The following is a 25,631-nucleotide window of genomic DNA, read 5'->3' on the forward strand; positions in this document are numbered from 1 at the left end:
AAACTTGGCAAGCCAGAAGGGAGTGGCATGATATATTCAAAGTGCTGAATGGGAAAAATCTGATGCCAAGAACACTCTATCCATCAAGGCTATCATTCAGCATGAAAGGAGAGATAAAGAGTTTCCTAGACCAACAAAAGCAGAAGGAATTCATGACCACTAACATAGCCCTTTAAGAAATATTTGAAGAGATTCTTTGAGTGGAAAGGAAAGACAAAAGGTGACAACCTAAAGGCAGGAAAAACACAAAATCAGTAAATCAGTAAAGGATACAAAATATAATAACATACGTAAAACATGGTGCAGGAGAGGAGAAAAGAATGAGTTCAAAGTTAAATGACCATCAACTTTAAATATAGACTGCAATATGCAGAGGAGGTTATTGACAAATCTAATGGTAACCATATATTAAAAACCACTAATATAAACATGCAAAGAATAAAAAGAAATAAATACAAATATATCACTAAGAAAATCAGAAAACCGGGAAAGAGGTAAGAAAGGATCAGAGAAAATCTTGGGAAACAACCACAAGAAAAATAATAAAATGGCAATAAATACATATCTATCAATAATGACTTTGTAAATGGGCTAAACACTGCAATCAAAAGACACAGAATGTCAGAATGGGTAAAAAAAAAAAAAATAAGGCCCATCTATACGCTGCCTACATATAGGAACGGAAAAGTATTTATCATGAAATGGATGTCAAAAGAAAGCCAGAGTAACATTACTTATATTGTATAAACTTGACTTTACTTTTTGAAAAATGTTTATTTAATTTTGAGAGAGAAAGAGAGAGAGAGAGAGAGAGGAGGGTCAGAGAGAGAGGGAGACACAGAATTCAAAGCAGACTCCAGACTCTGAGCTGTTAGCACAGAGCCCAATGTGGGGCTCAAACCCATAAACCATGAAATCATGACTTGAGCTGAAGTTGGACCTTTAACCGACTAAGCCACCCAGGCATCCCAATAAACTAGACTTAAAAAAAAAAAGACTGTAACAAGAGACAAAAAAGGACCCTATATAATCACAAAGGGGACAATCCAACAAGAAGATATAACAATTGTAAATATTTATGTACCTAATGTGAAGCACCCACATACTTAAAACAATAACAATCATAAAGGAACTAATTGATAATAATACAGTAATAATAGGGGACTTTAACACACCATTTACATCAATGGACAGATGATCTAAACAGAAAATCAACAAGGAAACAATGGCTTTAAATGACATGTTGGACCAGATGGAATTAACAGATATATTCAGAATATTCCATCCCCAAACAGCAGAATACACATTCTTTTCAAGTGCACATGGAAAATTCTCCATAATAGATCACATATTAGGTCACAAAACAGTCCTCAACAAATACAAGAAGAATGAAGTCATACCATGCACCACACACTATGAAACTAGAAGTCAACCAGAAGAAAACATCTGGAAAGAACACAAATACATGGAGGTTAAATAATATGATACCAAACAATGAATGGGTTAACACATTCATGGCTTTTTGGGTCAACCCAAAAAAGAAAATAAGTACATGGAAACAAATAAAATTGAGAACAGAATGGTTCAAAACCCTTGGGATGCAGCAGAAGTGGTCCTAAGAGGGATTATATAACAATACAGGCCAACTCAAGAAACATCTCAAATAAACAACCTAACCTTACATCTAAAGGAGCTAGAAAAAGAACTGCAAACAAAACCTAAGGCCAGCAGAAGGAAGGAAATAATAAAGATTAGAGCAAGAATAAATGATATAGAAACAAACAAACAAAAACCCACAATAGAACAGATCAATGAAACCAGATCTTCTTTGAAAAAAATCAATAAAACTGATAAACCTTTAGCCAGACTTACCAAGAAGAAAAGAGAAAGGACCCAAATAAGTAAAGTCACAAATGAGAGAGGAAAAATAACAACCAACACCACAGAAATATAAAAATTTACAAGAGAATATTATGAAAAACTATATGCCAGCAAATTGGACAACATAAAAAAAATGGAAGAATTCCTAGAAACATGTAAACTATCAAAACTGAAACAGGAAGAAATAGAAACTTGAACAGACAAATAACCAACAAAGAAATTGAATCAGTAATCAAAACATTCCTAACAAACTGAAGTTCAGGACTAGATGGCTTCACAGGCGAATTCTACCAAACATTTAAAGAAGAGTTAACATCTATTCTTCTCAAATTATTCCAAAAAAACAGATAAGGAAGGAAAACTTCCAAATTTATTCTATGAGGCCAGCATTATCCTGATATCAAAACTAGATAAAAACACTAAAAAAAAAAAAAAAAAAAAAGGAGAATTATAGGCCAATATCTCTTATCAACATAGATTCAAAAATCCTCAAATAATACTAGCAAATCAAATTCAACAATACATTAAAAAAAATCATTCACCACAATCAAGTGGGATTTATTCCTGGGTGGCAAGGGTAGTTCAATACTTGCCAACAAATCAATGTGATACATCACATTAATTACAGAAAGTTTAAGAATCAGATAATCATTTCAAATGATGCAAAAAAAAAAAAAGGTTTTGACAAAGTAAAACATTCATTCATCATAAAAAACCTCAACAAAGTAGGTTTAGAGGGAACCTACCCCAACATAATAAAGGTGATAATATGAAAAACCCACAGCTAATACCATCTTAAATGGGGAGAAACTGGGAGCTTTTCCTATGGTCAGGAATAAGACAGGGATGTCCACTATGACCAATTCTATTCAACATTGTACTGGAAGTCCTAGCCACAACAGTCAGACACCAAAATGAAATAAAAGGCATCAAATTGGCAAGAAAGAAGTAAAGCTTTCACTATTTGGGATGATATAATGCTATACATAGAAAACTCAAAAGACTTCACCAAAACTGCTAGAACTGACAAATGAATTCAGTGAAGTTGCAGGATACAAAATCAAAGTACAGAAATCTGTTGCATTTTTACCCACCAATAATGAGGCAGCAGAAAGAGAAATTAAGGAATCAATCCCATTTACAATTGCACCAAGAATATAAGATACCTAGGAATAAATATAACCAAAGAGGTGAAAGACCTGTACTCTGAAAACTATAAAATATTGATGCAAAAATTGAAGATGACACAAAGAAATGGAAAGACATTCCATGTTCATTAATCAGAAGAATAAATATTGTTAAAATGTCTATGCTACCCAAAGCAATCTACACATATAATGCAATTCTTCTCAGCATTTTTCACAGAGCTAGAACAAATAATCCTAAAATTTATATGGAACCACAAAAGACCCCAAATAACCAAAGCAATCCTGAAAAAGAAAAGCAAAGCTGGACGCATCACAATTCTGCACTTCAAGCTATATTACAAAGCTGTAGTCATTAAGACAGCACGGTACTGACAGAGAAAGAGGCAAATAGATCAATGGAACAGAATAGAAAACCCAGAAATAGACCCACAACTATATGGGCAGCTGATCTTCAACAAAGCAGGATAGAACATCCAAAGGGAAAAAGACAGAATCTTCAACAAATGGCATTGGGAAAACTGGACAGCAACATGCAAAAGAATAAAACTGAACCACTTTCTTACACCATACATAAAAATAAATCCAAAATGGATGAAAGACCTAAATGTGGGACAGGAAACCATCAAACTCCTAGAAAAGAACACAGGCAGTACTTCTTTGACATCAGCCATAGTTACATCTTTCTAGAGCTGTATTCGGAGGCAAGGGAAATAAAAGCAAAAATAAACTATTGGAACCTCATCAAAATAAAAAGCTTCTGCACAGCAAGGGAAACAATCAACAAAACTAAAAGGCATCCTATAGGAGAAGATATTTGCAAATGGCATATGTGATAAAGGGTTAATATCCAAAATATATGAAGAACTTATAAAACTCAAAACCCCAAAACCAAATAATCCAGTTAAAAAATGGGCAGAAGACATGAATAGACATTTTTCCAAGGAAGACATACAGATGGCCAGCAGACACATGAATAGATGCTCAACATCACTCACCATCAGTAAATGCAAGTCAAAATTACAATGAGATATCACCTCACTCTTGTTAGAATGGATAAAATCAACAACACATGAAACAACAGGTGTTGGCAAGGATGTGGAGAAAGGGGAACCCTCTTGCACTGTTGATGGGAAAGCAAACTGGTGCAGCCACTCTAGAAAACAGTATGGAGTTTCTCAAAAAGTTAAAAATAGAACTACCCTTTGATCCAGCAATCACACTACTAGGTATTTACCCACAGAGTACAAAAATACTAAATCAAAGGGATACATGCACTTTGATATTTATTGCAGCATTATCTACAACAGCAAATTATGAAATCAGCTCAAGTGTCCATAGACTGATGAATGGATAAAGAAGATGTGGTATACATCTACACACACATGCGTGTATACACACAATGGAATATTACTCAGCCAAAAAAATAAATAAATAAAAGAATGAAATCTTGCCATTTGCAATGACATGGATGAAACTAGAGTGTATTATGCTAAGCAAAATGAGTCAGCCAGAGAAAGACAAATACCATATGATTTCATTCATATGTGGAATCTAAGAAACAAAACAAACAAGGCAAAAGGAAAAAGAGAGAGGAAAACCAAGGAACTCATAAGTATAGAGAACAAACTGGTTACTAAAAGGGTAGTAAGTGGAGGGATGGGTTATATAGCCAATGGGGATTAAGGAGTGCACTTGTGATGAGCATCTGGTGATATATGTAAATGCTGAATCACTATATTGTACACTTGAAACTATTATTTACTCTGTATGTTTAACTGGACTTTAAAGAAAAACTTAAAAAAATTTCCTTCATTAATAAAGTTCAATAATATTTCATTTTATATGTATACCATATTTTGTATATCTATCTATTCATCCAGCAATGGATAGTTGGTTTTTCTACCTTTTGGCTATTGTGAATACTGTTCCTATTAACACTGGTGTAAAAGTGTCTGAGTCCCTGCTTTCAATTCTTTGGGATATATATCTAAAGTGAAATTGATGGATACTATGGTAATACTATGTTGAACTTTTTGAGGAACGACCTAACTGTTTTCCATAGCAACCCCACCACTTTACATTCTCACCACCAATGCACAAGGGCTCTGATTTTTCTCCATCTTTGTCAACACTAGTTATCTTCTATGCAAATGTGTGTTTTTTTAAATAGTAGTTATCTTAATGGGTGGCAAGTGGTATCTCATTGTGGTTTTGATTTTCAGTTCTCTAATGACTAGTGATATTGAACATCTTTTCATATGTTTATTGTCCATTTGCATATCTTTTTTGAAGCAATGTCTATTCAAGTCTTTTTGCTCATGTTTTCATCAAGTTGTTTTTTGTTGTTGAATTGTAGGAATTCCTTATATCTATCTATATTCTTATACCTAATCCCCACTAATATACAGTGACAAATATACAGAATTACTTCAAATTTAGATTTTGTACCTTTAATATTGATATAAAAATGATTTTTCCTCCAAAAATAATAACCTTGTGATATAATAGTAAGTATAACTTATGCCCTTAAGACCTGGTGAGGCATAGGAGTCTCAGAACCTAGATGACCAGAAATGTCTAAATTGAGCTAATATCCTTTATTTTCCCCTATTTTTATGCCATGCCATCTATGGTACCATTAAATTGAGTCTCAGAAGTGGAGGTATATTCTAAAATAGTATGTAAAACTAAACAGAATTCCATGTCTTCTTTGATCCTTCCATTTAAAAATTTGTGGAGCATGTACTATGTGCCAGACACTGATGACTGTTAATGATGTAGAAAATACTGCCCTTGTCTATTTGCAATTTGCCTGTTCTACATTATTGACCTTGGGAAGGTTGGCAAATATACAGTGGATCACAATCACCATTTTATATTAAAACTAAAAGCTAAGAAAAATATGACATTAAATCGGAAGATATTAAAAATTCCTAGCAACATAAAGCTTTCCAAGTGATAGCCATTAATGCTATATTTAGTTGTGTATGGTTCTCTGGTTAAGGAAAGGAAGATATGTAAAATCACAGACTCACATCTGACTAAGGCCCTATTTCAGTCATGAAAATTATATGCTGCCTAAATTAAGGCTCCAAAATGAAGAGACAGAATCAGTGTAAGGGTTCCCTTTGTGCTTGGTATACCAACTGACACATAGAGCAGAAGTTCAGAACCTTGAATAATGTCTGCCCAATTTGCTTTGTGAAGTATGTTTGTATACAATATCAAGCTTAATATATACTTTTAATGATGTCATTGGTGCATAAAAGCTGTTTGGCAAAGTTATGAAATAATCTATGGATTCTACTTATTTTTATTAGAGACAGAAAAGGAAAGCATAAGCTGGTACAAAATAAAAATTCCCTTTAAGGCTTTTCAGATACTATTGAAAATATATTCTTTGTAGTAGAACTTCTTGCTCCATTACTTCAATCCAGCAACTACAATAATGATGACCAGAAGAACAAGTATGTGATTGCTATATATTGAGAGCCTATGCCAAGTACATAATGAACATCATTTGATATAATTATAGAAAGTATCTCATTTTAAAGATAGGAAAACTGAGGCTCAGAGATGTTAAATAATTTGTATAAAGCCAAAAACAGTTAGTAAGTGGCAGAACCACTATTTGACTTCCAATGTCTGACTCGAATGCCATGTTCATCTACTATACTGAACTGCATTTTACTGATTTCAACAAGAAATCATGCGATGCCTTTTCCATTTTCAGTAAATGTACAGATCATCCTCAAAGACTTTTTATGAGAATAAGCAAGGAAGCATATGAATGTTATTTCACTGTAGGATTATAAAAACTATGTGCATCATTATCTGAAAAGGGAGGAAGAATTACTTTTTCTTTTGTAAAGATTAAGAAATAAATCCTTCTCAAGTATTCTGAGTTCCTCCAGAGAAAACTACTTAAAGAAGAACCGTTAAGAGTTTCCACTTCCAATACTGGCCAATAGCTCCTATCAAACCAACTTATACAGGTATAACTATAAACCCGAAACAAAATATTTTTAAAAAACATTGGAGAAAGACCCAAAATAGGCAAAATTTAGAGTGGAAAGGTCTACATGTAGAGGAAAGGAATTTCACTGTCTGATTTTTTTTTTTAAAACATGGCTTTTCACAAAGAAGGTAAGTTATGTAGGACAGTTAAGAAAAAAGGGGGATAAAAACCTGCAGTCTTACTGGCATGGAGACCCAGAGGGTAGAATATGGAATGACCATAGCTGTAGGGAAGTGATGGAAGAGAAAGTCAGAGAGGAGGAGCCTGAAGTTCTGAGTATAACCTCTGCCTAATTCTCTTGCTGGCATTTGAAGTATGTATTGATGTGGTAGAACTGAGCAGCCCAGCAAAGCGTAAAAGAACTGGACAGATATTTCAGCAGCCATTTACCACAGAGGAGAGAATATCTGGAGTTTAAAAGCAGTCAAGTAAACAATTTGCCAAATTAAAAACCAAAATGAAACAAAGAGCACTCTTTAAAGAAATATAACAGAATTTGGAATTTCTACAACAAATCATTTAAGATGTCCAAGATATAATTCAAAATTGCTGGACAGGAAAAATTTCCCATATTAACAAGAAAAGGCAATTAACACAACCACACTCAAGATTACCCAGATAGAATTATCCCATAAGGATTTTAAAGTAGCTATTTAAAATATGCTCAGTAATGTAAATAAAAATACACTTATGGTGAATAAACAAACAGGAAATCTCAGGACAGCATCTATAAAAAATGGAAGTTATAGAACTGATAATTAAACACCTGAAATAAAACTTAAAAATTCAATACCAGAAATAAAATTTCACTGAATGGACTTAAAATGTGAGTGAAGATAGAGTCATATTACTCTATTGAAAAAAGGAAAAAGGAAAAAGATTAAAATAGGAATGAATAAAAGCCCCAGAGACCTAAGGGATGATATCAAAATGTTTAATATATAATTACTTGGAATTTTTGAAAAAGGAAAGGAGAAAGAAGATAAAATAGAAAAAAAAATCGAAAGAAATAAAGTGGAAAATTTTCCAAATTTATTGAAAATAGAAACTTACATACAAAAGAATCTCAGCAAATCTCAAGCTGAATAAATGTGAAGAAAATTCATCTAGGCACATCACACTTAAACTACCAAAAGCCAAAAATAAAGAGAGAATCTTGAAAGGAGCCAGAGAAAAATGATATATTACATATGGGGGAAACAATGATAAAGATAAATGTGGACTTCTCATCAGAAATAAGAAAATGGCCATGTCATCTTCCTAGTGCTGAATGCAAACAAATAAAAGAAAATCTGGTCAACCCAGAATTCTATATCCAGTGGAAAAATATGATTTCACTCATATGTGGAATTTAAGAAACAAAAAAAATGAGCAAAGGGGGGGAAAAAGAGAGAAAGGCAAATGAAAAAACAGACTCTTAGCTATAGAGTACAAACTGAGGGTTACCAGAGGGCAGGTGGGTTGGGATGGATGAAAAACAGATGATGGGGATTAAGGAGTGCATTTGTGATAAGCACAGGGTGATGTATGAAAATGCTAAATTATTATATTGTACACCTGAAACTAATATAACACTGTATGTTAACTAACTGGAATTAAAATAAAAACTTAAAAAAAATTCATGTATAAGAAAAAAATGATAGTGAAATAAAGACATTTTTTTGTAAAAAAAAATACTGAGAGAATTCATGACTGGCAGAGTTTGACTATAAGAACTTCTAAAGGAAGTTCCATAGGCTTCAGGGAAATGATACTATTTGGAAATGTATATCTATAAAAAGGAATGGAGAATATCAGAAAAACTAAATGTATAGATAAAAAAACCCACTACTTCCCCCCACCAAAACCATAAAATACATATTTCACTTATGTTAAACCCAAAATACTTCATTTATATTAAAGCAAAATTTTAACTTTGCAATATGGGATTTATAGCACACACAGATATAATACATAAAACAATTATGGCATAAACAACAGGAAGTTGGTGGTAAATGGGTCTATATGGTTGCGAGTTTCTTACAATTGTGTTAAGTATTACTGTTAACTCTAAGAAGACTACAGAAAGTTGGGATATGTACTGGCAAACTGCAGTCTAGGAGTCAAATCTAGACCAGCACTTGTTTCTACAGAAAAAGTTTACTGACTCCTGACCTAGAATAACCACTTAATAGTGGTTAATAAAATAATAGTGCAGGGGCACCTGGGTGTCTCAGTAGGTTAAGAGTCCAACTCTTGATTTCTGCTCAGGTCATGATCTCATGGTTCATGAGATCAAGATGTGCATAGAGCTCTGTGCTGATAGCATGGAATCTGCTTGGGATTCTTTCTCTCTCCTGCTTGTGTGCTTTCTCTCTCTCAAAATAAATAAATAAACTTAAAAAATAATAGAGCAAATAAGTATAGCTAAAAAGCCAATATCTAAATTAAAATGGAGCTCTCGTTGCCAAAAGAAGGCACTGAACAACAACAGCACCACTACAAGGAAAAATAATCATAAAATGGTTGACCAAAGTACAACCAAATTGATAAATACATTAAATGGAAATGGACCAAACACAAATTAAAAGGTAGAGATTTTCAGTATGAATGAAAAAGCAAGACCCAACTATAAGACCCTCACTTTAAATACCAAACCACTTTGGGGTGCCTGGGTGGATCAGTTGGTTGACCAACTGACTTCGGCTTAGGTCATGATCTCGCAGTTTGTGGGTTTGAGTCCTGCGTCAGGCTCTGTGTCTCTCTGTCTCTCAATAATAAATAAATGTTAAAAATTTTTTTTTTTAAATACCAAAACACAGATGGGTTGGTTGAAAGTAAATGAACGGAAAAGATAGGCTGTGCCAACTGTAAGTGAAAGAAGTCTGAACAGACTTTTTAATCAAATAAAGTAGATTTCAAAACTAAATAGTATTATTAGGAATAAAAACTATTGCCAGAGATATAGAGGAATATTTCATAATGATAAAAGGGGATCAATTGATCAGGAAGACATAATCACCATAAATGTGAATACTCTAAAAATAGCATTTCAAAATATATAAAGCAAAATTTGACAAAATTAAAGAGAGAAACAAAATTACAAAATCATAGTTGAAGATTTAACAGCCCTAACTCATCAACTAAAAGAATATCTAGACTAAAAAAATATTAAAAATAGTTATAGTTTTTTAAAATATTTATTTTTGAGAGAGAGACAGGACAAAGCACGAGTGGGGGAGGAACAGAGAGAGAGGGAGACACAGAATCCGAAGCAGGCTCCAGGCTCTGAGCCGTCAGCACAGAGCCCAGTTTGTGGCTTGAACCCACAAACTGTGAGATCATCACCTGAGCCGAAGTTGGACAATCAACCAACTGAGCCTCCCAGGGGGCCCAATAGTTATAATTTTTATAAGATTCAGAAATCGAAAAACAGTTACTCAGGTTTTAACACCTGAATAACACAATGGATCATGGCCCTTCCTCTTGATTTCTCCTTTGAGCCAGATCTACGCATGGATGGAAGGCAAGTATAGGAAATAGTGTTGGCCCATAAACAAATGTACTTTTCCTGGCTATCTTGACAAACAGAATACTATATGTGTTACCATTTTTCATTTAATATATGGCTTTAGAATTACGACAATTTAATCAAACTATATAGCTATTAGGAGGATGTCCTGGAACAAAAGTCAATCTGACCTTTCTATTCTATAGCGCTGCCTGCTTGTTGACAGTTGCATAAATGACTAGAGACATTGAGATTACTCTCTGTAGGATCAAATAAATCTTTGGGGACATCTGGATTTCTTGGATTGATTGATCCTAGCTTCCCTAAGATCTCAAAAGCCTATTTCTGTTCAATCAAGAAGACAATATAGGTATAGAGCCATGTAAACCTCAATAACTACTATAAATTCATAATTTAACATCCAATACATGTCATCCACTAAAGTAATTTTACTCTTTCAGGAGTCTATGCATTGCTTGACTTAAGCTATGGTTACAAAATGGTTCTAATGTCTTTTATTTGATTGAGGAAGTCAAACATCACATATCATATTTATCTAGGCATATCTGATAGGCTGCAAATAAAAATAAAATTCTAAGGAATATCAACAATATATAAAATAGGTAAGTAATTTTTTTTTCTCTAGACCTCATTTCTTTACAATGAAAAGAATGAACTCAATGGGCTCCAAATTTCTCTATGCATTGCTACATATTAGCTTTGTATACAGTGTAGCAAAATGGAAAATATCTACAGAAATAACATTTGCATTGATATAACAGAAACCAAGATGATGAATATTAATACTCAAAGAATATTCTTTGGGGATGACTTCAGTTAATAACACTGTCACATACAAGTTCTTTCCCTGAATACTTTTTTCTCTTAGGTTTCTGATGTTTTAGATTTGACCACTGTCAAATATAATGCCATTATGGGAAACAACAGGCAGGGGGCAGCAGATTTCAAAGAGGAACACATAAATGCAATGACATTAGTGACAATTGCTATAGCAGGAAAAAACATTTTTCTCTTATCCTTTTCTGGCTCTTCAGTTGCCAGCCATTTAAATTATTATCTAATTTTAGACTTTTAAATTGAGTATGTATATGTACACGACAAAGCAAAATATCATTAAAATTATAATTATCATAAAAATCACGATTCTAAATAAAACCAGAAATGTATGAAATGTATGAAAGCTCATACAATTAAGCTTATGTGCTCAAAATTTTTATATATGTGCTATCACATATATGTGTGTACATATGCACGTATATAAAAAATATATATTTATATATATACAAATACATACATATATATTTAAATATATATTTGTTGTTTTTGTTTTTAACATTTCTCCCCTTCAGTTAGTGAACGAAGACCTTGTGATCTTCTTTTGGTTGACAAACCCCTGCTTGTTTCTATGCTATGACCATAAAAGAGAACTTTTTGCCACTCAGGGAAAAAACTATATACTTCTGAAAAGATTTTTTGATAGTAGGAAAATATGTAGCATTCGCTAATATTAAAAACTCTAAGAGCAGTGCCACGGCAAAGCATGATGACAGACATATGTCCACATTCCAAGGGTCTGAAGAGCACTGGACTTAAAATGAAAGTAGGCAAGAAGGCTCAAAGAAGTTTCTTGTTATGTTAGCTTTATCAATATTCCATTAATTTATACAATATTGCGCCATTTTATTTTAAAATGGATTTTACAGAAAAATTAATCATACCTAGGGTAGAGTAAAAGTAACAGTTATCACCAACAGTTTATAGGTGGGTAAACCTCAGCCCTACAATGAGGATACAACTTGCTCAAGTAAAACACCACCCTAACGACTGAAGGAGGAAAAGAGCTGGTATTCTCTTAGTCTAGCACGTGGAATAGTAACAAGAGTTGTGTCAGAGAATAAACTGAACAAAATGTATTCATTGCTTAATTATTCTTTATTACTTACTGGTTTCCCTTGAATTCCTCTCTCTCCAGGGTTTCCAGTCTTACCCTATATAAGGAAGAAAATGCTTGGGTCAAGTAACTCCCTCACCAATTATTAATCACACACGGAGAAAAATGGGGAAGATTTTACACATTCATCTTTAATGTTAAATGTTTTACTACTTACAGTAAGACCATAAGGCCCTCTTTTTCCTTGATCTCCTTTTTCACCCTAACAAAGTATCAATATCAGAGGAATTAATACAAATGTGAATTATGGTCTTACACATGCTAGCCTACACTCACATACAAGAAAATAAGGCATCAAGTATGTAGTTCAATATTTAAAAGAAAACATTTCTCTGTGTGTAATAAAAACTCTATGTATGTTTCATATTTATACCAAGAGAAAATTCAGAACCATACTTTTGTAAGGAAGGCTCAAAAAAACTTAACTGCTTATGAAATGAGAAAATCAGTGTTTACCTTGGAACCTTGTATACCTTGTTCCCCTATGAGACCATCCGGTCCTCTTGGTCCCTAGGGATGGAAAAACAAAATCCTCTTCTTAATTTTAAATGTTTTTTTTTTTTTTTTAACATTCTGCATCCTTACAAATAAACACACTGTGTTCTTCTTGACAAACTCCTATTTGTTTCTGTACCATGAGCACAGAAAAGAATACAGCTAGGTATATGGATGAACCTCTTTGTATGGGACAATCAAGCCAGTATTTTCAAGATTTAAGGCCAAAGAATAAAATAGAAGACCATGACAACAGCTGATTCAGTTGCGGAGGTGGTTACAGTACAGGTTTGTTATTTCACTATTTCGTTCATCTTGTTCACTCAGGAGCTAGCCACAATAAATTCTAAGAACAACTCTACACTAACTTAAAAGTGGCTGGCTTGTTTATCCAACTGTCTACTTGAGTTTTATATCTTGGGAATGGCATTTTTCTCTTTGTTAGAAAACGAGGGCTGACTGCATTGTGCCTGTTATGCACCTGCTTGTCAGTAGTTACCGGAAGACGGTGGGGACACAGAAAAGGGACAGAAAATACAGCTAGGAATATTCATGTAAATTTAAATCTAAGTTGCTATCAATATTCTTTTAATAGCTGTGAAGAACCATTAGTTGCAAAAGTCACTCTCTAAATAAATGGTAGTATATGTCTCCATGCCTAAACTATAACTCTCCTTAGAAGATCTTAAAGTCCCTTTCAAAGGAAATAACTCAGTTCTGTAACACTGACAACACTGTCACATCTACTGTGCAAAAGGACTGCATTCAGTGTTACAGGGATACACAACTATAAGAAAATTTCTCCTTCACGAAGTTTATAGAATGGTAAGGTAAATTATACAACTGATTATAATATAGGGAGAGAAAAGGCATTTAAGGGTGAAAAGGATTCAAAGGAGGGAGAGAGTTTTCACTTTTTTGTTTAGGGAATAAAGATATCATTTTGACAGTTGGAGATCATGCTCTAGAAGGAACTCTGGACAGAGGGATAGGATAGTATGAGAAAAGGGTACAGACATAGGAAAGAAGATACCCAAGAATGAAAAAAGGTAGTCTGTTTAGATTGTCTATTGATTACACATAGTATTTCTTAGTATCTCTATATTAAGTATTTTCTATACTAAGAAATTTTTGGAAAGACTGGGACTTGAAAGGTGAAAGACTGGAGTTTATTTTTAAGTCAATAGGCAATGAGAAGGCACTGAATGAATAGTGGTACACATTTCCCAACACATCATGCTGATACGAAGGAACACCTTAGGTGAGGTTGGTTTAGCTTTCTGTTCTTCAAAAACTGCTTACTATAATAGGACTCTTTTCCTGGGTACTCTTAGGGTACTGCATTCCCTGATCCTCTTAGGCACATTCATGGGATTAGAGAGAAGGCTCACACTCCATGAGGATCTCCACTGGTCAGACTAAAGTTAAAGCCATAGCTCTATAATCTCCGTCTGTATTTACAGTACTCCACAATTTGTCCCTAACATCCGTTTCTGCCCTATTTTTCCATAAAAGACTGTAAACTTGAATTACAGTCTTATTGTGTAGAACCTTGAATGTCAAGTTGAGGAATATGGACTCAACTGAATAGATAAGAGACTTTCAAAGTGTGTCACTCATTTAGCAAACATGTGCCGAGTGCCTATTACAAGCCAGGCGCTGTTTCAGGCACAGAAGATACGGTAGGGAGAAGAGACATATCCCTAAATACATAAACAATGAAATAAATATATAAAATTGAACTATAAAATGACAATAAGTAGTCAAGTGTAATGAAGTAAAAAAAAGAACTCAAGGGACTAGAGAGAATTCAAAATGGGGAGCCCTATTTTAGAAAGGGTGGTCTGAAAAGTCTCTCTAAAATGACATATGGGTAGACACCTGAAGGAGGTAAGATTGCAGGCTTTGCAAATAACTTGGGGAAGATCATTCTGGCAGAAGAAATTGAAACTACAAAGCTCCTGAGGTGGGGACAAGCTTGGAATGTTTAATAGTTAAGTAACTAAAATTTAAAAAAAGCAATTATTAAAGGATGACTGAAGTTTTAAGTGCAAAGATTCCTCAGGACCTGGTTCTAATCATCACCTTCACCTTAAAAATTCAGCAGCCTGTATTGATTCTCTTTCTCTGTCTCCTTTTAAGCACATTTCTCCTCTTTCTCACCTGTAAGAAAACACTTTACAAAAATTTTTGGAGTCGTAACAGAAGGTGGTTGAGGGAGTACGAAAAGGAATGAGTGTGTCTGGTGACAGATGGTAGCTATGTTTGTGGTGAGCAGGGCATAAACTCAGTTGTTAAATCACATGTAATACCCCTGAAACTAATGTAACAACGTGTGTCAACTGTAGTTCAATTAAAAAAATGTGTCCACTGTTATTTAGGCACTCAACTCTTTTGCAACTTGAAATCTCTATCTTTCTTGGACATTTTGTTATAAATAACTAGTAGAGTGAGGACAGCATTAATAGCAAACAAACTGGAAGTGTAGGTTTGCTTGGGTGGAGAGGGGATATTTAAAAATACTTTCATATTATTATTTCATTTACTAAATGAGGACTATATGGGGAACAAAGAAAGAGAAGTTTCTGCTCCTACAGTGATGACAAAGATAACCGCATTTAGTTTTTTCTTTTAAAGGTCTAAGTATAGCAATTACATTAATTAAAGCCTGTAAAGCCTAAGGCTACTAATTAAGACGTAAGGCTGGAAGAACACTAGGAAAGCTCAATACTCTCTATGCTTTGGTTAAGGCTAAATTAATTAACTCAAAGCTTAGCTTTATCAGTGTCTCTAAGTTTCACTCTGATAACGGTTGTAAAAGTTAACCCTGGGTTAGTTAATGTGCCTTCTTTGACTCCTGAGGCAAAGTAAGTTTTAGGACAAGATCCAAGAGAGATGAAGAGTATTGTAATAGGCATTTAATGGGCATAAAGTTATTTTTTTTAATGCTTATTTATTTTTGAGTGAGTGAGAGAGAGAGAGAGAGAGAGAGAGAGAGACAGAGCATCAGCAGGGAGGGGCAGAGAGAGAAGGGGACAGAATCCGAAGCAGGCTTCAGGCTCTGAGCTGTCAGCACAGAGCCTGACGCGGGGCTCAAACTCACGAACTGTGAGATCATGACCTGAGCTGAAGTTGGATGCTTAACTGACTGAGCCACCCAGGTGCCCCAAGTTATTTTTTTTAATACCTGCTTTAGGGGCGCCTGGGTGGCGCAGTCGGTTAAGCATCCGACTTCAGCCAGGTCACGATCTCTTGGTCCGTGAGTTTGAGCCCCGCGTCAGGCTCTGGGCTGATGGCTCAGAGCCTGGAGCCTGTTTCCGATTCTGTGTCTCCCTCTCTCTCTGCCCCTCCCCCGTTCATGCTCTGTCTCTCTCTGTCCCAAAAATAAATAAAAAACGTTGAAAAAAAAATTAAAAAAAAATACCTGCTTTAAAATATCTGATTATCTATAAACTTCTTGGAGAATGTATGCTGGCTAAATAAAATATCTGATCTTTATCCTTTTTAAGAAAAAGTTGGCTACAATAAGTGGCTGTTAGTAGGTTCTCAAAACTGGAATAAAGTCTGATAGCTCAGTCCATAAATTAAACATGTTTCATAAAATAGCAAGTGTTTGAATTGTAGGCAATAATCTTAAAGGGTTAACACAATTCCTGAACAATCAATATAGTCCTAGAAGTATTACAGGATAGGAGACAAAACCGCTATTTCATATATATGCTACAATAAAAAAAAAACAAACCTGTGATTAAAACACTGACATAAACAGCACACTTGTTTATGTAGGAAGCTTTTATGAGAATTACAAGACCATCTCTATAACACTTGTAATCAATTTTAATAAGCTAAAGTATCTATGAATGAAAGAAACAACCCTTAGGCACAGAACAAATGTCTTTCTAATCTGGATTCAGTATGTTTTTCCTTTTAACCACATCCATCTGTCTTTGCTTGACCCCTCTATTAATTTTTTTTATTTTTTTATTAATTTTTTTGATGTTTATTTAGTTTTGAGACAGACAGAGACAGAGTGTGAGCGGGGGAGGGGCAGAGAAAAAGGGAGACAGAATCCAGAACAGGCTCCAGGCTCTGAGCTGTCAGCACAGAGCCCGACGCAGGGCTTGAACCCACAAGCAGTGAGATCATGACCTGAGCCGAAGTCAGACGCTTAACCGACTGAGCCAACCAGGAGCCCCAGATCCCTCTATTAATTTTAAATTACTCAGATGCCTAACTAATTATGCCTAGCAGTCTTTTCTGGCTCTTGATTAACACAGCTGGGACAAAACGTTCTCTTAAACAAAAACTAATATTATCTGTGACTTTTTGTGGAAAGATCATTTCATCCTAGTCTTGTTATAAATTCTTCCAGGAGAAGAAACCACACAAGAAGCTCCTCTTCATCACTTGGCGTCCTCCAGGTAGTGCTAGCATCAAGCCTAATCACAAATGCTGATGGCTGGTTTGCCAATATGGTATACATTTCCTTGAAGAAGCCACAATTCAAAAATTTTATAATCCTATACATTCTATATCTTGCATACAAAATCTAAAACATATTTCTAATACAGCCATTTCAATCTTTTCTCCCTATTTAAATCCTAAGTAGCATAGAATACAAATCATTTAATTGAATGCCTCTATACCACCCCTCTAGAGGAAAGGCACAAAATCTGAAGTTGCCTAATGATCAAAGACCCAATCCATGGGCAAGAAAAGAGAGGATAACTTTGCTAGGTGTGCCATCTCTTCTGTCAGGGCAGCTGGACACAGGACACAGAAGTACACATTGGGGAGATATCACCAGATCAGTTACTTAGCCCCAGTGAGTTCCATGTGTGCATGAGGGACAGCAACTAAAGTTGTGCTGATTCTTAGTGACCCAAAAAGGCTAACCTACCATCTTTCTGGTACTATAGTAGAGAATCCGCTAGCCTACATCGTCTATATGGGGATATGATTGTATATATTATATGTATTAGCTTTGGCATGTTAAGTTATTTTGCTACACTTAAGTAACTATTCTTTAGCCAAACTTCACAGGTGGAAAAAAGCATAGAGTATGTAGGATAAATAATAGTACTTTTACATTTGTGGCAAATCTCCCACCTAAGAATCTCAAATCATAAGAATGATACTTTCAGCCAATCCTGCTTTTTTTTTCATCTATATAAGAAGCAGGATTTTACAACCTTCACAAAGCAGGTTAGACAAATTTTCATTATTCTAAATTATTTAGGTTGTTTTCTGGGATGGCAGACACTGTTGGTTGTCTGAGCTTTTCTTATCCTCTGGAAATTGTACAGTATTGTACAACATTTCAAATGCCAAGTAGGCTGTAACTAATTAAATAGAAAAATCCATGTGGTCCAGATCTAAAACGTAGTTAACACTGGATCCTCCATGGTATGAGGAGAATGCTTGACGAATTGTAAGAAATCAGTAAATGTTAGATAGTTGAATGACAGACGGATGGGCAGGCAGACCCCTAATTAAGAGAGTGTCCTATCATTCATGATGTTCACATGGCCATGTGATAACAGTGTAAGTCACAGGCAACACAGTAAGGGCACATAAGCACTAGTTCCATAATGATAATTCTCTGTGTGATCTCAGTGTCAGTGTGCCTGGGCACAGCTTCCTCTCCAGTGTACTGTGACACAGTTGTGTGCCACAAAGGGGTTACAAATGTGCTGGGAAGATCAACCCCCTCAGCCATTGGCATGGCAGAGAAGAGCTGGAGCACAGGGACTTTGAGCCAGATACCTTTTTCATTTATCTCAGTGGGTTAGACATATATCGTCATCTTTCTTTTCTCTCTTTCTTTTTCTTTCTTTCTTTCTTTCTTTCTTTCTTTCTTTCTTTCTTTCTTTCTTTCTTCTTTCTCTTTCTTTTCCTTCCTTCCTTCCTTCCTTCCTTCCTTCCTTCCTTCCTTCCTTCCTTCCTTCCTTCCTTTTTTCCTTTCTTCTTCTTCTTTTGAAAGGGCAGACCTATGCTGACTCCATCTTGTTCTGTGTCCTCCACCTTGACCATGCCTCCTCCCCTTGAGTAACCTCCTGCTCACCTGTTCATACTTCCCAATCAAAACACGCCCCGGCGACCTGCTAACAGGACTCCGACCCTTCCCCAGCCAATCGGCTGAGGCCACAGCCATTACCTCACCAACTGCCCCTAGACCCCAATAAAACCTTTGTGCTTTTGAAACTCGCTCTCTCTCCCCGGTATCTCACCGCTGCGTCGGTGCAGGTAGGGGATTGAACTTGAGCTAGCTCGAATAAAGGCTCTTTTGCTTTTGCATCGGACTCGGCTCCTTGGTGGTCTTTGGGGATCACGAATTCTGGGCATAACACTTTTTTTTTTTTGCTAATGGAAAACATTGGGAAAGATGGGCCTAGAATATTGAGATCACATCCATAGTGGAGAAGAGTTTGATAAGAAGAAAAGAGTGGAAACGGGAAGATACTAGGTGACATCTAGAATGGGACTTTCTAATAATACATTCTTTTTCAAATATTCTGGTCTTCAGTTCTTTTTTTTTTTGTATTCTCAATGTTCATGAATTGCCTGAAATATTCTCCTGCAAAGGAAGTGTGTTTATTCAACAAAGCCTTTATTTCTAAATAAGATTTCCTTGTTTAGTAAGTAATGAATGAACTTTAAATAATTGTGAGAAGCCATTTTGGGAGAGAATCAGTAAATGTATTTGTAGGATAAGAAGAAAATAGGCCATTGAGGAGGTAAGAGTTGAGGACAAAGTGGCAAACTAGAAAAGGGTAACTATCTACCCAAGGGTCATGGGGAGGTCAGAAAACCACAGAGCAAATGAACTTTCCATACGAATTAGCAGATAACACAAGTGGTTCAGAGGAGATCTTACTCAGGCACATGAATTCTACTTGGACAATCAATAAGACCTCAATTACTTAATTAACAAAGGGCAAAACACAGCAAAGTATTCTGCTTCGTTTCAACTCTCACAAAACTGGTTGAACTTTCTCACTCTGGCTAATACAAAGCCAAATAAACACATTGGACCCGACCAAGTATTGAATGGTGGCAGGGTGCAGACCACTACATGACAGTGTGGGTACAGATCATCTACTGTCATTTTTTATTCTATTATTTTAAACACCATTTAGACTAAAGTAGATGTGGCCATCAAGATTATATAGAGATTGTAAATCTATAACCCAATAAGAAAAATAGTTTTTCAGAAAAGAAATAATAATAAAGATAAATTTGCTCTCTTTCGTCAATCTTCACCTAAAACACAGGGCATGAAGCTAAAGCTGTTCCAACTGGGCATTCATAATACTTTTCTCCCATTTGCCAACTGGAAAATGCAATTTTTGTTTTGTTTTTAACAAAATTTGTTAGTTGGACAACATGTTTTTAGAATTTATAAATATTTTCTTCACTAGCTCTAAAATTCAAGGTAAAGCCAAGGGAGAAAGAGAATTCTTAAAGCCCACATATTCAAATTTATCAAGGGAGAAAAACTCCTTAATAAGCATTTGCTTGGGAGTAAACACACTAAGATTTGAATCCTGGTTTTGTCATTTCTCTCTGTGTGCCTATAGACCATATACTTAAAAGTCTCTGAGCTCTGTTTTCCTCGGCTAGAATATCTGAGACTATACGTCTTCTCTGGGTAGTTTTAAGTATTAAGTAAAATAATATATGTAAAGGTGGCTGGCATGTGACAAGCATGCAATATACTGTGGTTCTGATTTCTTAAAAAAAGGATTTAATGTTTAAAAGACTCAAAGATTGAAAGATTTCTAATTATTAAACAATGACGATTATATCACTTCTGATTTACAATGAACAAACTCTTAGTTATCCTGTGTGTGTCTTCATTCCATTTTCTATCATTCTTATTTTGTCAGGATGTTACTATGTAAGTCTCTTGTGAGAAGAAAAATAATTTATTTAAACATCTTCACATTTATAATTTTCCCAAAGAGTGGAGCTGGAAATTGAGAATAAGAAAGAAGAATTCTATATAAATTAGTAAAATTTGTAAAACATAAACTGGAAAAGTGTGGTTTTATCAGTACAAATGATTATGAGTCACACTTAAATTAATGTAGGTAGTTCATCTAATTTAACAAAAATAAGGAAAAAAAACAATAAGCACAATCTAGAAGACATGGAGCTATTTTTGCTGAACACATCACAATTATGAAGCCATTTTTTTGAGGTTAATGTACTTCCTGCATTAGATAACTTACTCTTTGTCCTTTAGGACCTTGACTTCCAGGTGGTCCTCTTGCTCCCACATGACCCTACATGTTGAACATTTAAAAATCAGTTATAGAATTCACAGGAATGTTATCAAAATAGTAGTTATGACCTTGGGAATTCTTAAAATAAAATTGGTTAGTCTCCTTAAAAATATGCTTTATTCCTGAAATAAATGCCATACTTTCCTCCCCAATATTCTCCACTCTCCCAGTATTCTAAGTTGTTTTCAGGAGGAACACATATAGAGTGACAGTGGAAAGAGACACCCATTTAGCCAGTGAAGTCAGCTGGTACATCAAAAAAGCAATGGCTATTGTTGCAGGATTTTTTTTCTCATGATTCTAGACATTTATGATAATCCATCACATAAAAATATATTTTTCCTGTTACCGTGAAAAGTCACAAAATGCACCAAATTAATATGCCACAAATAGACTGTAATGAAGATTAAGTTGTTACTTATTACTAAGTCAATTACAATGAATTTTTTATAGTCTTCAATAAAGACTCAATTAGAAAACAAAATTTATTTATCTATATAAAATTAGGTAGGTAAAAACAGTGATCTTTTATAGAATCTTAGGTTTATTTATTATCTTATGTGAGTAAAAAGATTGGCAACTGTACCGATCAACACCAATCTTCCTAATTTTAGAAGTCAATAACATGTCTCTCAGTGTACTGGAAAATCAGGCCTCTCTTTAAAACAGGAGCTTCACAAAACAGCATAAATCGTTTCTGATAATAGCTCCGTTGAGGTGATTATTAAGGCTTATCTTTTTCATATTTAAGTTGATGATAAGGGTCAAATTTTGATAAGCCAAACTTTATTTCTTTACAGATATGATTTTATTACCTTACTCTATATCACAAATGGAGTATTTTCAAAACTCAATATTTGTTCAATGAAGGTATATTTTCTTCGACTTTTATCTGGTCATTTGAAAATATCTGCAGATTTCTAAGGAAAATATGTTGGAACTTGTTTGTGATTTGTTTATTTAAGCTCACTTCTAAGCTTGATAACTGACGCTGTCTTCTTATACATGGCTATTCAAAAGAAAGTTTAAATTTCTTTTTGTTTTAGACTACAGAATTGTCCTAATTATTAAAAGTGAGCGATAAATAATATAGCAAGTAGAGTCAAGGGAGTTTGAGATACCATGACATATTCTGGGGTGTTTTGCCTTGACTGGGGAGAGAAGTGGCCTCCATCAATTTATACATTACTTATTTTGCATAAAAGCAAAAAAATATAGTATAACTAAAATCATACAATTAAATTTAAATAGATGTCCTAGAAGGGAATATAAAGTCTTTTCTGTACTTACAGGTAATCCCAGGGCACCAATGGGTCCTGGATCCCCAGGAGGACCTGGATATCCCTAAAATTTGAGTAAAAATATGAAAAACATAAAGTCACTGTTCTATCTGATCATTTTCATTGAAGACAAACCAGTAAATTATAAACAGTAATAAAAGGTGTTAATGTAATAAAATCTCTTTCCTATCAAAGATATAAAAGGCCATAGGAAATATTCCACAGTTAGATAATAGAAATAAATAATGTTGGGCGCCTGGGTGGCTCAGTCGGTTAAGTGGCCAACTTTGGCTCAGGTCACGATCCTGCAGTTTGTGGGTTCGAGACCCGCATCAAGCTCTGTGCTGACAGCTCAGAGCCTGGAGCCTGCTTTGGATTCTGTGTTTCTCTCTCTGACCCTCCCCTGCTTGTGTTCTGTCTCTCTCTGTCTCTCAAAAATAAATAAACGTTAAAAAATAAATAAATAAATAATGTTTACAGGGAAGCTGTGAACCTTTTATTAGTAACACTTTGGCTAGGAAAGAAATTTTCAAACCAGAATCATATATTATGACCTACTGAGAATAGAATATTCATCTTATATTCTGTAGGTTTTGTTATGCTATGAATGGATATATGTTATGTTATATAGACCACGAAACCATTTCAGTGTCAGAGGTCAGGGAATTCTATAATTAAGGAATGTGAATGTGTAGAAATAGTGTAGCCTGTCAAATTTTAGAAGTACCACACCTTTTATGATATTAATACTAATTCAGAGAATTTCTTAGTAGGCAATAATCCCTGAAATTGATTAACCTAATGGGTATGTTAAATATTTTGCTTGACAGCAATTGGACATAGGTAAGAAAATAATCTTATAGTATTTTGCTGACAATACAGAATTTAAAACTAAAGAATAGCTTAGGGGGGTGCCTGAGTGGCTCTGTTGGTTAAGCGTTCGACTTCGACTTCAGCTCAGGTCATGACCTCACGGTTTGTGAGTTCAAGCGCCTTCTCTGGCTCTGGGCTGATAGCTCAGAGCCTGGAGCCCGCTTCAGATTCTGTGTCTCCGTCTATCTGCCCCTCCGCTGCTTGCCCTCTGTCTCTCGCATTGCCTCAGAAATAAATAAACATTAAAAAAAATTTTTTTTAAAAAGAGTAGCTTGGGTAAAATAAATTTGTAAACCGTATTATGTGCCACCAGATCCATTATGATATATTTTGGGAAAGCAAGATTCTTTTATAAATTTTTTTGTTCTAGTTCCTGTCATGTTTAGAAACTATTTAATAAACTAAAAAAAAAAAAACAATCTATATATAACATCTGTCAACTATTACTACCTTAAAGGTGCAAGAAAGTAAGATGAATTCGGATTCTGATCTTTTATATATCAAAGAATTACTTCAGGACCACAAACTCATAGACGAGTGGCAGTGATGATATGTGTCATATAAACTATAAGTAATGAAAGAAAAGTAGAATCCTAATTGAATTTTCTTTTTCATCCATTTCAGCTAATTTATGGCAGTTTAATTCTTCTCTTAAAACGATAGACTCACTTGACCAAGCCATCTGATTTGCATGCTTGTTAGTGCCAATCAGCATTTGAAAGGTAAACTGTTTAAGGGAAAAGAAAATTCTAATGGAAATATACTATAAAATAGAAATTTTCACTTACTTAAATTCCATTCAAGGCAATCCCACCTCTGGAATTACTATGTTCTTTGGAAATATATATTTCAAATCACTAAGCTCTTACCATGACACCCTTTTCCCCCTGGGGACCTTGTGGACCTGGACTTCCACGTTCTCCCTTTTAAAACAAAGAAAAAAAAAAAAAACCACTGAGGCAAGCTAACCAGTCATGATTGAGCTAAGTGAAATTGTCAGAATCATACCTTACATGTATATCTTACCTTAATTGCCAATACTTTTTAATTTACAAATTTTGCACTTTACCTTCAAGTTGCTAGACTTTTAATACAATAAAAATCCCCCTAAGGTATATTTCAAGGGATAAAATACTAAAAGTATTGTTGCTTTGTAAGGAGAAATGCTTACCATTTTGAGACATATAAAATAGTAGTAAAAGTATCAAAAATATTGTCAAAATTAACTAATCTCTATAACCACTGAATAAAATTTTATTTCTGTTCTGTCAACCTACCTGAGAAATTAAGTATGATCAGGATAATCAAACATGCCATAGCAGATTAAAGTAATTAAACTGATTCACATTAAAATTCCCAAGATTGGCATAATCTTAGTGCAGAAGATTTGACTTTGCACAGAAGAAACTAAGTCAGAATGAAAATATTACAAATATTTATTTTTTAAAATTAGCTCATTTTGTATTTGTCATATTATTATTGATTGTCAAAAATCAATAAATATATATTAAGCACTTTCAATGTACAAGAGTTGGAGAGATCTAACAGAAATTTGACTTAGAGTCTACTCTCAAGTATTGGAGACATGACATTAACAAAGGTGATCAATTAGAGGACAATTAAATTGTAAATTGTGTGGTGCTTATTCTAAGTCCAGGAAGAGAAGAAATCAGGAAGGATTAGAGGAATCTGGGAAGACTTTATGCAGGAGATAAGAATTTCAGTCCTATAGTTTGGCTTTGAATAAATAGAGGGAAGAGGAGAGGATATTCTAAAGCAACAAAATAGTGAGAATAGGAATTGGAACAGGTATGTAATATACAAGATGGGAGAGAGAAAGGTTTATATTGGAGAATATTAGAAAATTTGTTGGATGAACTGATTGAGCCAAGATTATGTAGTACCTTGACAGTAAAGTAGAGGAGTTAACAGGGTCAGGAATAGGGGGTCAATGATGGTTTTTAAAAATGTTTCATCATGCCCATCAAAATTAGTCCTCTTGTAGTACCTGCGATGGATTAGAGGATTTAAAGGGAAGGGCAGGGTAAATATGACAGGAGGTAAATTTAAGATAAAATGGTAAGAGTATGTCTGAGGGGATAGCTTTGGAATGACTGTTAGAAAAGAAAGCTTATATATGTAAAAAAAAAGAAAGCTTATATAGAAAAAACTCTAAGTCATGCTAA

At 34.5% G+C, this 25,631-nt stretch overlaps 1 protein-coding gene across 1 annotated transcript in view; it reads right to left on the reverse strand.

Moving 5' to 3' along the window:
• COL24A1 (collagen type XXIV alpha 1 chain) overlaps positions 1 to 25,631 on the reverse strand; it is a 398,425-nt gene that overhangs the window by 137,774 nt on the left and 235,020 nt on the right. Inside the window, exons 26-31 of the mRNA XM_015536213.2 lie at positions 24,315 to 24,368; positions 22,583 to 22,636; positions 21,239 to 21,292; positions 12,966 to 13,019; positions 12,667 to 12,711; positions 12,502 to 12,546 (exon numbers count right to left, since the gene is read on the reverse strand). Of these exons, the coding sequence (XP_015391699.2) occupies positions 12,502 to 12,546; positions 12,667 to 12,711; positions 12,966 to 13,019; positions 21,239 to 21,292; positions 22,583 to 22,636; positions 24,315 to 24,368 (306 nt within the window). The remainder of the gene's footprint in view (positions 1 to 12,501; positions 12,547 to 12,666; positions 12,712 to 12,965; positions 13,020 to 21,238; positions 21,293 to 22,582; positions 22,637 to 24,314; positions 24,369 to 25,631) is intronic.

This window comes from Panthera tigris, chromosome C1 (assembly GCF_018350195.1).
Source record: "Panthera tigris isolate Pti1 chromosome C1, P.tigris_Pti1_mat1.1, whole genome shotgun sequence".
Taxonomy (NCBI): Eukaryota; Metazoa; Chordata; class Mammalia; order Carnivora; family Felidae; genus Panthera; species Panthera tigris.